This window comes from Cetorhinus maximus, chromosome 11 (genome assembly GCF_964194155.1).
Source record: "Cetorhinus maximus chromosome 11, sCetMax3.hap1.1, whole genome shotgun sequence".
Classification (NCBI taxonomy): Eukaryota; Metazoa; Chordata; class Chondrichthyes; order Lamniformes; family Cetorhinidae; genus Cetorhinus; species Cetorhinus maximus.
In genome coordinates, this window is record NC_135889.1 from 106808297 (window position 1) to 106826812 (window position 18516).

General features: G+C 44.5%; 2 protein-coding genes across 5 annotated transcripts in view; one reads left to right on the forward strand and one right to left on the reverse strand.

Annotated features, from left to right (window-relative positions):
• The window catches only part of nmi (N-myc (and STAT) interactor), a 36992-nt gene extending 22693 nt beyond the window's left edge, over nt 1–14299 (reverse strand). The window contains exons 1-3 of one of the 3 annotated variants that reach the window (XM_078552549.1): nt 14085–14299; nt 13325–13385; nt 3362–3451 (exon numbers count right to left, since the gene is read on the reverse strand). In XM_078552549.1, the coding sequence (XP_078408675.1) occupies nt 3362–3451; nt 13325–13381 (147 nt within the window). In that variant the 5' untranslated portion in view covers nt 13382–13385; nt 14085–14299. The other 2 variants (XM_078552550.1, XM_078552551.1) reach the window with 2 other exon arrangements.
• Nucleotides 14300–17516: 3217 nt separating this feature from the next.
• Nucleotides 17517–18516, forward strand: part of parp14rs3 (poly(ADP-ribose) polymerase family member 14-related sequence 3) — a 55590-nt gene continuing 54590 nt past the window's right edge. For both annotated transcript variants that reach the window (XM_078552552.1, XM_078552555.1), the window contains exon 1: nt 17517–18095. In XM_078552552.1, coding sequence (XP_078408678.1) covers nt 17927–18095 — 169 coding nt within the window. In that variant the 5' untranslated portion in view covers nt 17517–17926. The remainder of the gene's footprint in view (nt 18096–18516) is intronic.

An 18516-nucleotide genomic window follows, 5' to 3' on the forward strand; every position in this document is an offset into this window, starting at 1 on the left:
ATACTAAATCTGTATTTTTTTTAAAAGACATATCTTAACACCTTTTTTTTTAAGAACTGCTATGACTAATTATTCACTAAATGGTTGAAACTAACTTTTGGTTTTAAACTCAACCATTTTCCTAAAATTACTAACAGGAGAAGGTCTCACCCCATTCATGTAGCCTGGATGAAGTGAGTGCATGTTTATTTTCACTGGGATTAATGTCCAGAGGAGTAATAACCAAAGTTTACAGATAAGGAGGCACCAGTGCAATGGAATGCATCTGTTGACTGCTCTGAGGGCAAATGGGTCATCATTTGCAGAGGTCAATCCTCTTTTATCTGCACAATTTCTTCCAATAACTTCTATGACTTATTTCCAGAAATATTGGCGAATTGGACAAGTTCACTAATGTGAAATGTATCACCCTCTGCTCATCAGTTCTTCCCACACCCTGCTGTGATTCCTATAACTCAACTGTAAAGGTAGATAGGGTCTCCTCTGCATTGTACAATTCCTTTAATTTATTCCCCCTTCAGCCTACTCCAAATGGAGTTATCGTTACCATTACCATTATCCTGCAGTTAGTATTCTCTTTAAGTCCTGCCTCCAACTTTTCTTTATCCATGCTGTAGACTCAAAAGGTATGATGATCATGTGGTTGTCATGGTGTGTGGATGCTTGAGTGGACCCCAAGTTCATGTAGAGGTCAGGAAATGCTTCTTCCTCAAACAGAGGCCCAAATAATCCCCATCCACCACTACTCTCCTCCGTCTGGCTGAACTTGTTCTCTCACTGAACAATTTCTCCTTAAACTCATCTCACTTCCTCCAAATAAAAGGTGTGGCTATGGGTACCCGCATGGGCTTCAGTTATGCCTGTCTCTTTATGGGGTATGTGGAACATTCCTTGTTCCAGTCATACTCCAGCCCCCTCCCACAACTCTTTCTCCGGTACATCGATAACTGCTTCGGTGCCGCTTCATGCTCTCATCTGGATCTGGAACAATTTATTAATTTTGCTTCCAATTTCCACCCCTCCATCATTTTCACATGGTCCATCACTGACACTTCCCTTCCCTTCCTTGACCTCTCTGTCTCAATTTCTGGTGGTAGACTGTCCACCAATATTCATTACAGCCTACCGACTCCCACAGTTACCTTGACTACAGCTCCACGCACCCCGCTTCCTGTAAGGACTCCATCCCATTCTCTCAGTTGCTTCGCCTCCGTCGCATCTGTTCTGATGATACCACTTTCAAAAACAGTTCCTCTGACATGTCTTCCTTCTTCCTTAACTGAGGCTTTCCACCCATGGTGGTTGACAGGGCCCTCAACCGTGTCCGGCCCATTTCCCGCGCATCCGCCCTCACACCTTCCTCTCCCTCTCAGAACCATGATAGGGTCCCCTTTGTCCTCACTTATCACCCCACCAGCCTCCGCATTCAAAGGATCATCCTCCGCCATTTCCGCCAACTCCAGCATGATGCCACCACCAAACACATCTTCCCTTCACCCCCCCGGCGGGCATTTCGCAGGGATCGTTCCCTCTGGGACACCCTGGTCCACTCCATCACCCCCTACACCTCAATCCCCTCCCACGGCACCTTCCCATGCAACCGCAGAAGGTGCAACACCTGCCCCTTTACTTCCCCCCCTCCTCGCTGTCCAAGAGCCCAAACACTCCTTTCAAGTGAAGCAGCACTTCACTTGCACTTCCCTCAATTTAGTCTACAGCATTCGCTGCTCCCAATGCGGTCTCCTCTACATTGGAGAGACCAAACGCAGACTGGGTAACTGCTTTGCAGACCAACTTCAGTCTGTCCGCAAGCATGACCCATACCTCCCTGTCGCTTACCATTTCAACACTCCACCCTGCTCTCATGCCCATATGCCCATCTTTGACCTGCTGCAATGTTCCAGTGAAGCTCAACGCAAACTGGAGGAACAGCACCTCATCTTCCGACTAGGTACTTTACAGCCTTCCGGACTGAATATTGAGTTCAACATCTTTAGATCATGAACTCTCTCCTCCATCCTTACTCCCTTTCCGATCCCCCTTTTTCCAATAATTTATATTTTTTTCTTTTCCCACCTATTTCCATTATTTTAAATGTATTTCCATCCATTGTTTTATCTCTACCTTTTGGCCTATTTCGATCCCCCCCACCCCACCCCCACTAGGGCTATCTGTCCCTTGCTCATCCTGCTTTCCACCCTTAATGTCCCTATTAGCACTTTCCTTAGCTAATACCACCACCGACAACACCTCTTTGTCCTTTTGTCTATGACATCTTTTGGCAATCTCCACCTATCATTGGCCCTCTATCCAGCCCATAGCCTTTGCAGTATCCCAATGACCCAACATTAGGAGTTCACAAGAGAAAAGTTTCTCACTGAGGTTACACAGATTGAACACACTTCAGGCTTGACATAGCTACAAAACCAGTCAAATACTGGTTTGACTGGTATTCTCTCTCTGTACTCCCATTCTCACCATTATAAATAATGAACTATTAACGATCTTAGTTTAGCTCATATTACCTTCACATGGAGATGATGATGAAAACATTTTTTTTAATGCAGTGAGTTTTTATAATTCAGAATGTACTGCTGAAAGGTTTGGAGAAGCAGGTGCAAAAGTAACTTTTAATATGAAACTGGAGGTATTACTCGAAAAGGAATACTATTCAGGGCTATGCGGAAGGAGCAGTGGAGTGAGGCTAATTGGTTAGCATGTTGGGCTGAATAGCTTCCTTCTGCCGGTATGATTCTATATTGTGAGATATTGGTAACTAATGTATTATGTCCATATGTTAAATTTCTCTCACGGGCATTATTTATTTTTAAAGAGGGTAATAATGGTTCCATTAAAATATTAGAAAGAATTTCACATAAGCACATAGTGTCTTTGTTACCAATATCGCACAACTTAATTTCACCTTGTACAGGTAGCTTGAAGGAGTTCAACCACTTCAGATTGAGAACTGTATTTTTAAAAACTTACTTGTGTTTAACAGTACTATTTATAATTGTATTAAGTTGTGTAGAGTCAATTGCACTCGTAAGACAAATTCACAATTTAACTTGAGTAAAAGTCTCAGTTGTATTTAGAAATATCATTTATGATGACAAGATCACATCAAATAGGTAAAATTGGTCAAAGTTATTTTATCTACATATGAGCATATGAACATGGAGCAGAAGGAACCCTAAACCTATGCATTTGACTTCAAAGCCTAATTTCCCCTTTCAGCTATGAAAGTTGTGCCAGTGGTTCATATAAGTTTATTCTTGTGATTACAGGGAGCTCAGTCTAGAATCACAGCACAATAAAGCCAGCTAGTGAAGTCACAGAGGATGCTGTCAGATTGCTGTACCTGCCACAACTTTAACTCCTCTTCCGCTTCCTGAAGTTTTTCTGAAAGATTCATATTGTCCTGACAGTTCTCTTGAATAACTTCAAAATCCTGAAACACCAATCAGAGAAAGATTAGTGAGAGACAGTCCGATGAAGAATTATACTCAAAAATTAATATATCATTTTTTTGGGCGTATTCATCAACCTATACCTTTTGGTTATGTTTTAAACATAAATAGAAGCAATAAAACTTTAATGGTAATGATTACTGAACAGTTAGAGATAATTGTCCAAGTCTTTGAATCTTTTTCTGAGACAGCTGAAAGTTGTGTTCTTTGAAACACTCAGGAGGTCTCATTCATTCAGCAAGATGGGATTGATCCTCATAGCTTTGACTGACATCTCCACTTATACCAAATGTGTTTCCATCCCACAGTAGATACACACAGTGTAATGTCAGATAATATTCTGACCACTTAGATGGATGGAAATCTCAGGCATGAGCTGGAGTTTCACACTGCTGCTATTTCCCTTCTTTCTCATCTGGAGCCTGGGGCAGTTGCACAGGTAGCTGTAAACCCACTAATCCCCATCCAGTGGCCATTTTTCATGTTTGAGCTAACTTTGTGTCAACACTCCAATCACCGTGAAGAACTTCCCATCAGATATACACACAAAAACATCTTTCAGTAAGACTTTGCTAAATAAAGATCAATAGCAGGCACTGACATTGATTTCTGTAACTCCGAGACTCCAAGGTCAAAAGTAGCACATCAACAGCAGCTCTATTTCCAAACAACTAACTCTGTATTGACTCAAATTAGAACCTAAGTCCTTCTAGTCTATATGGTGTAGGGCTACATCGGCTGATCTCTTTATTTCCTGTATCATCCAGGGAAATCATATAGCACTGATAACAATTCGAACTTAAGATAAAACAAAATTACATAAATTTAAAATGGTCAATGCTGCCATTGACCATTCATATTGTCAGAAATAGGGGCAGCATTCTGTTAGAAAGTTTTTTTTACTTAAAAATAAATGGATAATTATATTTCTGATCCCATTTACAAACAATTTGTGTTAAATAAAATATATATTCTTGACTCTGAATCAGAAGATTGTAAATTTAAGCCTCATTACAGCATTTAATCCAGGTTGATACTTCAGTGTAGCACTGAGGGATTGCTGCATTTTTTGGAGGTTCTACCCTTTAGATTATATTTTAAATCAAGATTTTGTCTATGTGCTCAATGGGCATTAAAGATAGAGTCACAGAGATCTACAGACAGCAAAAGGCCCTTCAGCCCATCGAGTCTGCGCTGGTGAAACAAGTGCCTAACTATTTTAATCCCATTTTCCGCACTAGGCCATAGCCTTGTATGCCATGGCATCACAAGTGCACATCCAAATACTTCTTAAATGTTATGAGAGTTTCTGCCTCTACCACCCTTTCAGGCAGTGAGTTCCAGATTCCCACCACCCTCTGGGTGAAAAAATTCTTCCTCACATCCCCTCTAAACCTCCTGCCCCTTACCTTAAATCTATGCCCCATGGTTATTGATCCCTCCACCAAGGGGAAAAGTTCTTTCCTGTCTACCTTATCTATGCCCCTCATGATTTTATACATCTCAATCATGTCCCCCCTCAATCTCCTCTGCTCCAGAGAAAATAACTCCAGCCTATCCAATCTCGCCTCATAACTAAAACTCTTCAGCCCAGGCAACATCCTGGTAAATCTCCTCTGCGCTCTAGTGCAATCATTATTCATATAATGCGATTCCAGCACTGCACACAATACTCTAGCTGTGACCTAACCAGCATTTTATACAGTTCCAGCATAACCTCCCTGCTCTTATATTCTATGCCTCAGCTAATAAAGGCAAGTATCCCATATGCCTTCTTAACCACCTTATCTACCTTGCTCCTGCGCCATCCCCTCTCCCCACCACACCCCCACTAGGGCCATCTGTCACTGGCTCACCCTGCTTTCTACTTTTAATGTCACCATTAGCACCTCCTTTAGCCAGCATCACCACCATCAGCACCCCTTCGACCTTTAGTTTATGACATCTTTTGCAATCTCTCCTTTGCCTCCACCTATCGCTGGCCTTCTATCCAGCTTCATGTGTCCCACCCCTCTTCAACAGGATATATTTCACCACATTTCTACTTCTCTTTAGTTCTGAAGAGTCATCTGGACTCGAAACGTTAACTCTTTCTCTCCACAGATGCTGTCAGACCTGCTGAGTTTTTCCAGCAATTTTTGTTTTTTGTTTCAGATTTCCAGCATCCGCAGTATTTTGCTTTTATCTACCTGTCCTGCTACTTTAAGGGACACCAAGGTTCCTCTGATCCTCGGTACTTCCCAGGGTCCTATCATGCATCGTGTATTCCCATGCCTTGTTTGTCCTGCCCAAGTGCATCACCTCACATTTATCCAGATTAAATTCCATTTGCCATTGATCAGCCCATCTGACCAGCCCGTCTATATCCTCCTGTAATCTAAGGCTATCTTCCTCACTATTTACCATCCCACCAATTTTCGTGTCATCTGCAAACTTACTGATCAACCGTCCTACATTCAAGTCTAAATCGTTTATATATACCACAAACAGCAAGGGACCCAACACCGATCCCTGTGGAACCCCACTGGACACAGGCACCCAGTCACAAAAACACCCCTCGACCATCACCCTCTGCTTCCTGCCACTCAGCCAATTCTGGATCCAATTTGCCAAATTGCCTTGGATCCTATGGGCTCTTACCTTCGTTATCAGTCTCCCATGCGGGACCTTATCAAAAGCCTTACTGAAGTCCAAGCACATCAAATGCATTGCCCTCATCTACACACCTGGTCACCTCTTTGAAAAATTCAGTCAAATTGGTCAGACATGACCTCCCCTTAACAAAACCATGCTGACTGTCCTTGATTAATCCCTGCTTCTCCAAGTGTTGATTAATTCTGTCCTTCAGAATTGCTTCCAATAGTTTCCCCACCACTGAGGTTAGGCTGACTAGCCAATAGTTCTCTTGTTTATCCCTTCCTCCCTTCTTGAATAATGGTGCCACATTGGCTCTCCTCCAGTCCTCTGGCACCTCTCCTGTGGCCAGAGAGGTATTGAAAGTTATTGCCAGCGCCCCTGCTTTCTCCTCCCTTGCCTCACTCAACAGCCTGGGATACTAAGAAGGGAGTGAGGCAAAAGACGGGAAATTACAGGCCGATTAGCCTGACCTCAGTCGTTGGTAAGATTTTAGAGTCCATTATTAAGGATGAGATTTCAGAATACTTGGAAGTGCATGATAAAATAGGGCAAAGTCAGCATGGTTTCATCTAGGGGAGGTCATGCTTAACAAATCTGTTAGAATTCTTTGAGAAGGTAACGAGTAGGTTAGACAAAGGAGAGCCAATGGATGTTATCTACATGGACTTCCAGAAGGCCTTTGAGAAGGTGCCGCACAGGAGGCTGCTCAGTAAGATAAGAGTTCATGGTGTTAGAGGCAAGGTACTAGCATGGATAGAAGATTGGCTGTCTGGCAGGAGGCAGAGAGTGGGGATAAGGGGGTCCTTCTCAGGATGGCGGCCGGTGTCTAGTGGAGTTCTGCAGGAGTCAGTGTTGGGGCCACAACTTTTCACTTTATCCATTAATGATCTAGATGAAGGAACTGAGGGCATCCTGGCTAAGTTTGCAGATGATACAAAGATAGGTGGAGGGACAGGTAGTATTGAGCAGGTGGGGAGGCTGCAGAAGGATTTGGACAGGTAAGGAGAATGGGCAAAGAAGTGGCAGATGGAATACAAAGTGGGCAAGTGTGAGGTCATGCACTTTGGTAGGAAGAATAGAGGCATAGACTATTTTCTAAATGGGGAGAGAATTCAGAAATTTGGAGTGCAAAGGGACTTGGGAGTCCTAGTTCAGGATTCTCTTAAGGTTAACTTGCAGGTTGAGTCGGTAGTTAGGAAGGCAAATGCAATGTTGGCATTTATTTCGAGAGGACTAGAGTATAAAAGCAGTGATGTGCTGCTGAGGCTTTTTAAGGCTCTGGTCAGACCACATTTAGAATATTGTGAGCAATTTTGGGCCCCGTATCTCGGAAGGATGTGCTGGCCCTGGAGAGGGTCCAGAGGAGGTTCACGAGAACGATCCCAGGAATGAAAGGCTTAACATATGAGGAACGTTTGAGGACTCTGGGTCTATACTCGATGGAGTTTAGAAGGATGAGGGGGGATCTGATTGAAACTTACAGAATACTGAAAGGCCTGGATAGAGTGGACGTGGGGAAGATGTTTCCATTAGTAGGAGAGACTAGGACCTGAGGGCACAGCCTCAGAGTAAAGGGAAGACCTTTTTGAACAGAGATGAGGAGAAACTTCTTTAGCCAGAGAGTGGTGAATCTATGGAATTCATTGCCACAGAAGGCTGTGGAGGCCAGGTCATTGAGTGTATTTAAGACCGAGATAGATAGGTTCTTGATTGGTAAAGGGATCAAAGGTTACGGGGAGAAGGTGGGAGAATGGGGTGAGAAACTTATCAGCCATGATTGAATGGCGGAGCAGACTCGATGGGCCAAATGGCCTAATTTCTGCTCCTATGTCTTATGGTCATTTCATCCGGGCCTAGAGATTTGTCTACTTTTAAGCCTGCCAGACCACTTAGAACCTCCTCCCTTTCTATGCTAACTTCTTTAATTATATCACAGTCCTCTCACTTGTGAACACCGACACAAAGTATTCATTTAGAACCCTAACTACGTCTTCTGGCTCCACAAACAAATTACCACTGTGGTCCATATTGGGCCCTACTCTTTTCATAAGTTATCCTCTTACTCTTAATGTACTTCACAGAATCATACAGTGCAGAAGAGGCCCTTTGGCCCATCGAGTCTGCACTGACACGTGAGAAACACCTGACCTACCTATCTAATCCCACTTACCAGCACTTGGCCCATAGCCTTGAATGTTTTGACGTGCCAAGTGCACATCCAGGTACTTTTTAAAGGATGTGAGGCAACCTGCCCCCACCACCCTCCCAGGCAGTGCATTCCAGACCGTCACCACCCTCTGGGTAAAAAAGTTTTTCCTCACATCCCCCCTAAACCTCCTGCCCCTCACCTTGAGCTTGTGACTGACGCACATGGGATACAGGGTAATTTGATAAGGTGGATTCAAAATTGGCTTAGTTGTAGGAGACAGAGGGTGATGACAGAAGGCTGCTTTAGTGACTGGAAGCCAGTGTCCAGTGCTCCCTATCCACCCTGTCCATGCCCCTCATAATCTTGTACACCTCAATCAGGTCGCCCCTCAGTCTTCTCTGCTCCAACGAAAACAACCCAAGTCTATCCAACCTCGCTTCATAACTTAAATGTTTCATCCCAGGCAACACCCTAGTGAATTTCCTCTGCACCCCCTCCAGTACAATCACATCCTTCCTATAATGTGGCGACCAGAACTGCACACGGTACTCAAGCTGTGGCCTCACCAAGGTTCTATACAACTCCAACATGACCTCCCTACTTTTGTGATCTATGCCTCCATTGATAAAGGCAAGTGTCCCATATGATTTTTTCACCACCCTACTAACATGCCCCTCCACCTTCAGAGATCTATGGACACACATGCCATGGTCCCTTTGTTCCTCAGAACTTCCTAGTGTCATGCTGTTCACTGAATACTTCCTTGTCAAATTAGTCCTTCACCTCACACTTCTCAGTGTTAAATTCCACCTGCTCCTTATCTGCCCATTTGGCCATCCCGTCTATATCTTCCTGTAGCCCAAGACACTCAACCTCACTGTTAACCACCCGGCCAATCTTTGTGTCATCCGCAAACTTACTAACCTGCCCCCCACATAGTCATCTATGTCGTTTATATAAATGATGAATAATAGGAGATCCCTGTGGTACGCCACTGGACACTGGCTTCCAATCACTAAAGCACCCTTTCATCACCACCCTCTGTCTCCTACAACTAAGCCAATTTTGAATCCACCTTATCAAATTACCCTGTATCCCATGTGCATTTGCCTTCTTTATAAGTCTCCCATGTCGGACCTTGTCGAAGGCTTTGCTGAAATCCATATAAACTACATCAACTGCACTACTCTCATCTACAAACCTGGTCACCTCCTCAAAAAATTCAATCAAATTTGTTAGGCATGACCTCCCTCTGACAAAGCCATGCTGACTATCCCTGATCAAACCTTGCCTCTCCAAGTGGAGATAGATTCTCTTCTTCCGAATTTTCTCCAATAATTTCCCTACCATTGATGGGAGACTCACTGGTCTGTAGTTCCCTGGCTTATCTCTACAGCCCTTCTTAAATAGTGGAACCACATTAGCTGTTCTCCAGCCCTCTGGCACTCCCCATGGCCGGAGAGGAATTAAAAATTTGGGTCAGAGCCCCTGCGATCTCCTCCCTTGCCTCCCTCAGCAGTCTGGGACATAAATCATCTGGACCTGGAGATTTGTCCACTTTTAAGCCTGCCAACACCTCCAATACCTTGTCACTCCCTATACCAATTTGCTCAAGAACCTCGCAGTCTCTCGCCCTGAGTTCCATACCTTTATCTTCATTCTCTTGGGCGAAGGCGGATGTGAAGTATTCATTCAACACTCTAGCGATATCCTCTGGCTCCACCCATAGATTGCCCCCTTGGTCCCTAATGGGCCCTACTCATTCCCTGGTTATCATCTTCCCATTGATATACTTATAGAACATCTTGGGATTTTCGCTACTTTTACCAGCCAGAGCTTTCTCATATCTCCTCTTTGCTCTCCTAACTGCTTTCTTAAGCACCACCCTGCACTTTCTGTACTCTACTAATGCCTCCGCTGATTTGCTCCCCTTGTACCTGCTAAAAGCCTCTCTTTTCCTTCCCATTGTATCCTGAATATCTCTGGTCATCCATGGTTCTCTGGGCTTGTTACTCCTTCCTATCACCCTAGAGGGAACATGTTGAGCCTGTACCCTCCCCATTTCCTTTTTGACCCCCCCCCCCTCCCCCCCTCCACTGCTCTTCTGTAGATTTCACCACTAGTAGCTGCTCCCAGTCTACCTTGGCCAGTTCCTGCCTTATTTTACTAAAATCTGCTCTCCCCCAATCCAAAACATTTTTTTAAAACTTGTCAATTTCTTTGTCCATAGCAAACTTAAACTGTACCATGTTGTGGTCGCTATCACTATAATGCTCCCCCGCCACCATCTCAGCCACCTGTCCGGCTTCAATCCCCAAAATTAGGTCCAGCACTATGCCGTCCCTTGTTGGACCCTCTACATATTGACCTAAAAAGTTCTCCTGTCCACATTTCAAGAAAGCCGCCCCATCCAAGCCCTTAACACTATGTCTATCCCAATTAATGTTGGGAAAGTTGAAATCACCTAATATAATTACCCTATTGTTATTGTTTTTACACACCTCCACAAATTGTGCACATATTTGCTCCTCAATTTCCCGCTGACTATCTGGGGGTCTATAATAAACACCTAACAATGTGGCTGACCCTTTTTTATTCCTAAGCTCTACCCACAAAGCTTCATTCATTCAATGCCATCTCCAAGGTATCATCTCTCCTTACTGCAGTAACTGACTCCTTAACTAATAATGCAATACCTCCTCTGTCTCGCCTGAAGATTCTATATCCCGGAATATTGAGTTGCCAATCCCCTCCCTCAACCTCGTCTCTGTGGTGGCTACTAAATCACAATTTCATGCGTCAATCCTCACCCTTAACTCATCCGTTTTACCTGTAATACTCCTGGCATTAAAGTAGAGGCCATCCAGCCTTGCCTTACTCCCTTGAAACTTAATACAGCTTGATTGTTTTACTGTATTATGTGTCCCTATTCTGCTAACATTCTGTGTCCCCTCCCCCTGCCAAATTAGTTTAAACTCCTCCCAACAGCGCTAGCAAACACACCCGTAAGGATGTTAGTCCCGCTCTGGTTCAGATGTAGACCATCCCGCTTGTACAGGTCCCACCTTCCCCAGAAACGGTCCCAGTGATCCAGGAAGCTAAAACCCTCCCTCCTGCACCAACTCTTAAGCCATGTATTCATCTGTGCTATTCTCCTATTTCTGAGCTCGCTAGCACGTGGCACTGGGAGTAATCCAGAGATTACAACCCGAGAGGTCTTGCTTTTTAGTCTACTGCCTAACTCCCTGAATTCTTGATGCAAGACCTCATCCCTCTTTCTACCTATATCATTGGTACCAACATGTACCATGACCTCTGCCTTATCACCCTCACCCTTCAGGATGCCCTGCAGCCGTTCAGTGACATCCTGGAACCTGGCACCAGGGAGGCAACACGCCACCTTGGAGTCACGTTGATGGCCACAATAGCGCCTATCTGTTCCCCTGATTATAGAATCCCCTATTACTATTGCTCTTCCTCTCCTCCTGTACAGACAAGCTGCTTGTGGTGCCAGAAGCTTGGCTCTGTCTGCACTCCCTGGAGGAATCAGCGCCCTCATCAGGCTCCAAATGAAATACCAATTTGCGAGCGGGACCCCAGGGGACTCCTGAACTACCTGCCTGTTTCTCTTGGACTGCCTGGTGGTCACCCATTCCCTTCCTTCCTCAAGTCCCTTCTGCTGCGGTGTGACCACCTCTCTAAACGTACTATCCACGATGCTCTCAGACTCGCAGATGCTCCACAGTGTCCCCAGCCGCCGTTCTAGCTCTGAAACCCGAGCTTCCAGGAGCTGCAGCTGGACACACTTGCTGCACACATGTTGGTCCTGGACATGGATCACGAGGAGCACACCACAGCTTTGAGCTCTCCTGCCATGACTTATCCCTTTAAATTAAACTTTTTAAATCAATTACTCTAGAGCCCTTCTTTCCTGATCCTCATTGCTACAGAATATACAAACTATAAACCACAAAAGGCCATAAGCTATAAACAATAAAAGTAGTAAATATTTACTCGACCTTACCCACTACTTACCAGTCATTTCTCTCCCATGTAGCCTCTACTGCTGCAGCAGGGCAAGACCACTCTCTGAAGATTTAAGAAGTTGGATAGCAAAGAAAAAATGCAAAAATCACCTCTTCCCCTCTGCACCGAAACACCACTGTGCATCAAATTGCCAATACCCACAATCACTCTGGCTGTGTCTCACTCAGGATGAGGTCTCTCCCCTGCTCGTGTGCAAGCTCACTTGTAAAATAACTTTGGATTTTCCTTTATTTTACCTGCCAATGTTTTTTCATGCCCCCTTTCTGCTCTCCTAATTTCCTTTTTAAGTTCCCCCCTACTCATTCTATATTCCGCTATGGCTTCTGCTGTTTTGAGCCCTCGGTATCTGCCATATGCCTCCCTTTGGCTCTTTATCCAATCCTGTATATCCCTTGACATCCAGGGTTCCCTGGATTTGTTGGTCCCACCCTTTATCTTTACTGGAATCTGTTGGCCCTGTACTCTCCCTAGTTCCTTCTTGAATGAGTCCCACTGCTCTGACACAGATTTACCTAAAAGTAGCTGCTCCCAGTCCACTCTGGCCAAATCATATCTGATCTTATTAAAATTGTCCTTCCCCCAGTTTAGAACTCTGATTTCTGGCCCATCCTTGTCCTTTTCCATAACAACCTTGAATCTAACGGAGTTATGATCACTAACTGAAAAATGCTCGCTCCCCCAATGAAACCTCTACCACTTGCCCGGCTTCATTCCCTAAAATTAAGTCCAGGACAACCCCCTCTCTCGTAGGACCTGTAAAGGCTGGGTCGTTGAGTATATTCAAGGCTGAGATAGACACATTTGTATAATCAGTAAGGGAATCAAGGGTTATGGGGAAAAGGCAGGAAAGTGGAATTGAGGATTATCAAATCAGCCATGATCTTATTAAATGGCAGAGCAGACTCAATGGGCTGTTCTTACATTACGCTGAAAAGGCTGATGTCTATGTATGCAAAAGAAATGGGCATTTGTGTTTATGAAAATAGATATAACACAACACATTTTTGGCTAACATACTTACAGAATGTGAGTTACTAGAATCTGTAAATAGAGGCTTGGGCTGGTCACACTGAGCCATTTACCTGTTCATCAAAGAAAAACAACACATTTAACTTACACAAATTTCTTATTTGGAGCAAGTGATATGACAATTATGCTTCCAAGGGGAAATCTGTTAAGGGAATTAGTGAGGCAATGATCTTTCAGCTCTGGGTTTTGGGTTCAAATCGAGGACCAAAAAAGGAAAAATCTACAATCTATGAATTTATAATGACACTTGACGTTTGGTGGAAACAATGGCCAAAACCAGAGTTAGGCCGGCTGTCAGGTCCCTCAAGCCTCACACAAGGTAATGGTTACATGAACGTGCTAAAAAGGTGGGTTGGCAGCACCAGAAGGAGAAAGCTCCCGAATTTTCTGCTTGTCAATACATCAAAAGATGAGCGCCTGGAATGTTTTAATAGTATTATAATGACGATCAAGCCGTTGACACAACCAAACATCCTACAACTCAGAAATACTGCTAAAAATATCGCCATATATAACACTGAATACACAAAGAAACGCGCTGTGCATTTAAAACCGAAAGTAACGCAAGTTATTTTTTTTTAAAAAAAGAGTTAAGACTTAAAATTGTCTTAAAATATAAACACTGGAAACATTACAATCTCACACAATGATTCCCTATTTTCTCCTCTGAGGACCCGGGCGTTATGTAAATAGAGCCCGTGTCTTGGCCAGCACTATCGGGGTGGCACAGGTTGGGAGTGAAGGGAGCTCACGTTCAATTTTCTGACAAGTCCCCTGACTGCAGGATTAGACGCCCTGTTCCGAACTCCTCGCTATATTGAGGACAAACGGCGGGGAAGGCGTTTGCAATTCGACCTTTTTTTTTTGCCGATTCCGGTTGTTACCACGACCTTGTTACGCTCTTTGCTCGCAATTTACTTTCAGTTTCCAGAATGGCGCTTTACTGGAAATCATCTGACCTGACCGCCTCCTTTTTTTTAAGGGAGACAAATGTTTGCACAGTTTTCTTTTAGTTTCCCCCAAAGCTGAACAATTTCTCTGACCCTGACAATTTAATAAGCATGAAGGGCCAAATCTTCCAGTCCTTGGATCATTGGAATGCTGTGGATATCCTGACACCTGAACCTACTTGGGAATTGCCTGGGAAGTTTAAACTTTCAGTGGGAATGTCTCTCACTCCAAGTTCCATGGGATTTACCTGAATAGTTACCCAGGAAAGTTAAACAGATTAAAACCCAGTCAACAACTGGGTATCTCCACCCATCCCGCTGAACCCCTGACTACCCCTCCCGATCACCCCCTGACTCAATCTGACTACCTCCCCACCCTACCTGATTGCCCCCACCCCCACGACCCAAATACACTTCCAAACACCTGACTACTCCAACAACCTGACCTGACTACTCTCCCAACCACCAAGTACCCCCCAATCCAGGGGCCATGGAACACACTGTGCCATGGCCATGAGGCCCCCAAACCACAGGGGGGGAACCCAAACTGACAAGTGAGTTACACCCAGAAACTAAGAGCCACTGTTTCAGAGTGCCAGCCCTGCTGTATTAAAGTGCAACATGAGACACAGAAAGCATCAAGCATTCCCACAGTCTGCATCTTAAATTGCCTTTACAATCAAATACCTCTGAAGGCTGGGAGAAGTGTATGGGGTGCAATTCATTAACAATCACACCACACTGAGTAAATGTAGACCCCCCCCCCACCCCCATACACTTGGATTTCTGCTGACACCTTTTGGTTTTTGCCTGTGTGACCGGGCCTGGTGGTTTGGTGCGGGTAGCAGTGGCTTTATTAAACCTGTCACCTTCCCAGTGACAGAGACACGGATAGTAGTGAGTATCCAGCATAAATCGCTCATTCATTTCAGCATTGCATCTCGAAAACAACCTTTTCACTGGAGCAGGCTGTGTCACTCTTCAAATAAATGCGATTCTGTGCAATCGATTTCATGGCGCTAGAAGGAGGCAGAACTGAATCGGCGTGAACATGCCTCAGAAACGATTTAAAATTTGAATGATTTAATGATCCAGCTTTGCACAAATGGGGCAGAGGCCCATCTTCTGGATCGTCCTCTCCCCTGCTAATAGTCTGAACCCATTAGAATGATTCCCACCACCTTATCCCCAGTCAAAAACAAACGGGGTGCCAAAGCAGCCCCTGGCACTCTTACCTGGCAGTGTTGTACTTTATTGGCTGTATTGTCATTGTTCACACCCACCAGATGTCTCAAAGTGTTATTACATTTAAGTCCTTTTAATAACTCCCATGTAAAGACAGGGACAAGGAGTGAAGTGGGGCACCTGAATGAACCTGGAGACCACTAGTCAGGAAACTACATGATGACTCCCCTCTCGCCCCCACCGCCTGACATACTTTGAGAATTCTATTGCCTACTTCATATATTGATGCATTTTAAAGGGTAACAAATAAGTTGTGAGTTGAGCTCGGGTATAAGATTAAGCTTAACCATTGGCTTTAATCTCTATTCTGAATGGTTAACCTATTCATAACATCTTATATTACTGATAAACATCAGATGGTTTAGATTATATTGATCATTGTTGTGACTTTTTTTTGATCCGAGGAATTGGCACCTAATTGAACAACATGAAATGTGTTAAAGAATCAATACCGAGATGAAACACACAGCGCAGGATCAACGATATCAGAAGGATCATGAGGTGTCAGCTGTGGCTCAGTTCATAGCACCCTCGCCTTTGAATCAGAAGGTTGTGGGTTCATGTCCCACTCCCGGAAACCAAGAACTGTGATTGTACTCAAAAGAGTTGCAATCTGTGACTGTTGATAACTCGAAAGAGTATCAACGATATCAGAAGGATCATGAGGTGTCAGCTGTGGCTAAGTTCATAGCACCCTCGCCTTTGAATCAGAGGATTGTGGGTTCATGTCCCACTCCCGGAAACCAAGAACTGTGATTGTACTCGAAAGAGTTGCAATCTGTGGCTGTTGATAACTCGAAAGAGTATCAGAAGGATCATCGCCCCTGATTCTCTCTCCACAGAAGCTGCTTCATCTGCTGAGTATTTGCAGCATTTATATTGATACTTGAGACATTTAAATGGGCCAGATCTGTTCTCAATCTGCAGAAATTGGTCCTTTCCAATTAAATTATTTTACTGCTCGAGATTTCACCGTGTCTCGTTCCGCAGCCAGCCAAAAGCTCATGTGAGCTGCTGAACAGAAGTTCCGCTAAATTTGGCTTGAACTCACAATCTCGGCATTGCACAGGCCCCAATCCTGCCATTAATGTACCATGTGCGAACCAATTACACCACGAGAGCAAAGCAGTGCTCATTTGCATACGCGTTTTAAGTTGTATCAACTCGTTAGAGGCGCAAAGTTTTTTCAATTGAGTAGTGAAAACTGAGGTTATATGATGGTGTGCAGAAGTAATTACATGACTGTGAAAAAACTGGTGAAATAACCAATGGCCCATAACTTTGGGTTGTGTCCAGGGTTTGGCGGGGTGGGGGGTGGTGGGGCACAAAATTGAAGCCGAGCACGGAGCACTGCTAACTGTGAATCTGCCACTGCCCCACCCTGACCCAACTGACCACTCAACCCCCTATCCACCACGCCCACTGACCCACTCACTCACCTACCCACTGACCTACCCACCCACCTCACGCATCTACCCACCTCACCCACCTAGACATTCACTCACTCCCCCATTCATCCACTCACCTATTCATTCACCCACTGGTGGGGGGAGATGGCAGTATAGTGGTCATGTCACTGAACTAGTAATCCAGGAAACCCAGGTTAATGGTCTGGGGACATGGGTTCAAATCCCACCAAGACAGCTGGTGGAATTTAAATTCAGTTAATCATTCTGGAATATAAAGCTAGTCCCTGAACAATCCCCCTAATGTGACAAAACCTCCAGGAATATATTTAATCACAGTTGGCGACTCCAGCGGTTGTATCTTCAGCTGCCTAAGCCTTAACCTGGAATGCTCTTCCTAAACCTCCTCTGCCCTCTCGCTCTTAGCCTAAACCTACCTCTTTGGCAACATTTTGCGGCCATCTCCCAATAAAGTGGCTCAGTGTCAAATTTTATTTGTCAACATACCTGTGAACCACATTGGGAGATTTCTTCTACATTAAATGTGCTATATAAATGCAGGTTGTTGTTGTCGAGTTTCGACTCCTCGAGTAACGTGGGCAACCGGCCGGCGTGAACAACCGTTTGACAGCCAGGCAGGGGGTCAATAATACACCCATTCCTCTGATGGGTGAACCAGATGCCTGAGCAGATCGGGCAATTTCTAGGATGGCCTGAAAAGATTATTTGGAAACAACTGCGATGTCTGTGATCTATTGTGTTAAAGTACAAGTTCATTTTCTCAATCTTTCACTTTCGATATCAGATGGGCAGTAGACACGGAAGCATATTTCCGGACAATATTTAGCAGCAAAATTCAAGAGGTTTGAAGGAAGGTCGATCTCACACATCGAGCTGTCCCCCACCAAAAAAACAAACAGACTGACCCGGTCCCGAGGACCGATATAGGAGCCGAAGGCTGAAACTTTGTTCCCAGATGTGGAAAGCCAAGGGATGGCCGGATTCCCCGCGTTGGTAGAAGGTCTGACAGTCCAGCTGGACTCTGTCAAAAGTAAATTGGCCATTTATTTCCAAAGCAAAAAGAAATCCGGTGGAGGAGAGTGTGAGATCAGAGCACACCCAGAGCAGGGCAAGTTCCTCGTGTATTTTCAAAACGAAGAAGGTAAGAATTTATCCCCATTGAAGAAATTTAGAGCCTCATCCGGTTTGTACTGGTGTGGAAAATTTGAACATACAGTGAGTGCTATTTTCCAACAATGAGCACTTTATTGTGTTAAAGCTCTGTTGAGAATGCTGCACTTTCACTACCGCCACTGTTCTGGGACGGAACATTTAAGACAACTTTGTGCCATTATTATTAACTGTTAGTTCCAGCAATTCAGTTGGACCATTGCAACATAGATGGGGTTTTTGAGGGCAAACTTTTTGAGGGTAAGAGGGCTGAATGAATCGGCGTTGTGGTTCCCTTCGGGCCCATCTCTCCACTTGGAGAGTATATTCAGGTAATTTACCCTTTGAAATCACATACAGCCTATCTGACTTCTACCGAAACCAGTCAGCACCATCACTGTGATGTTTAATTT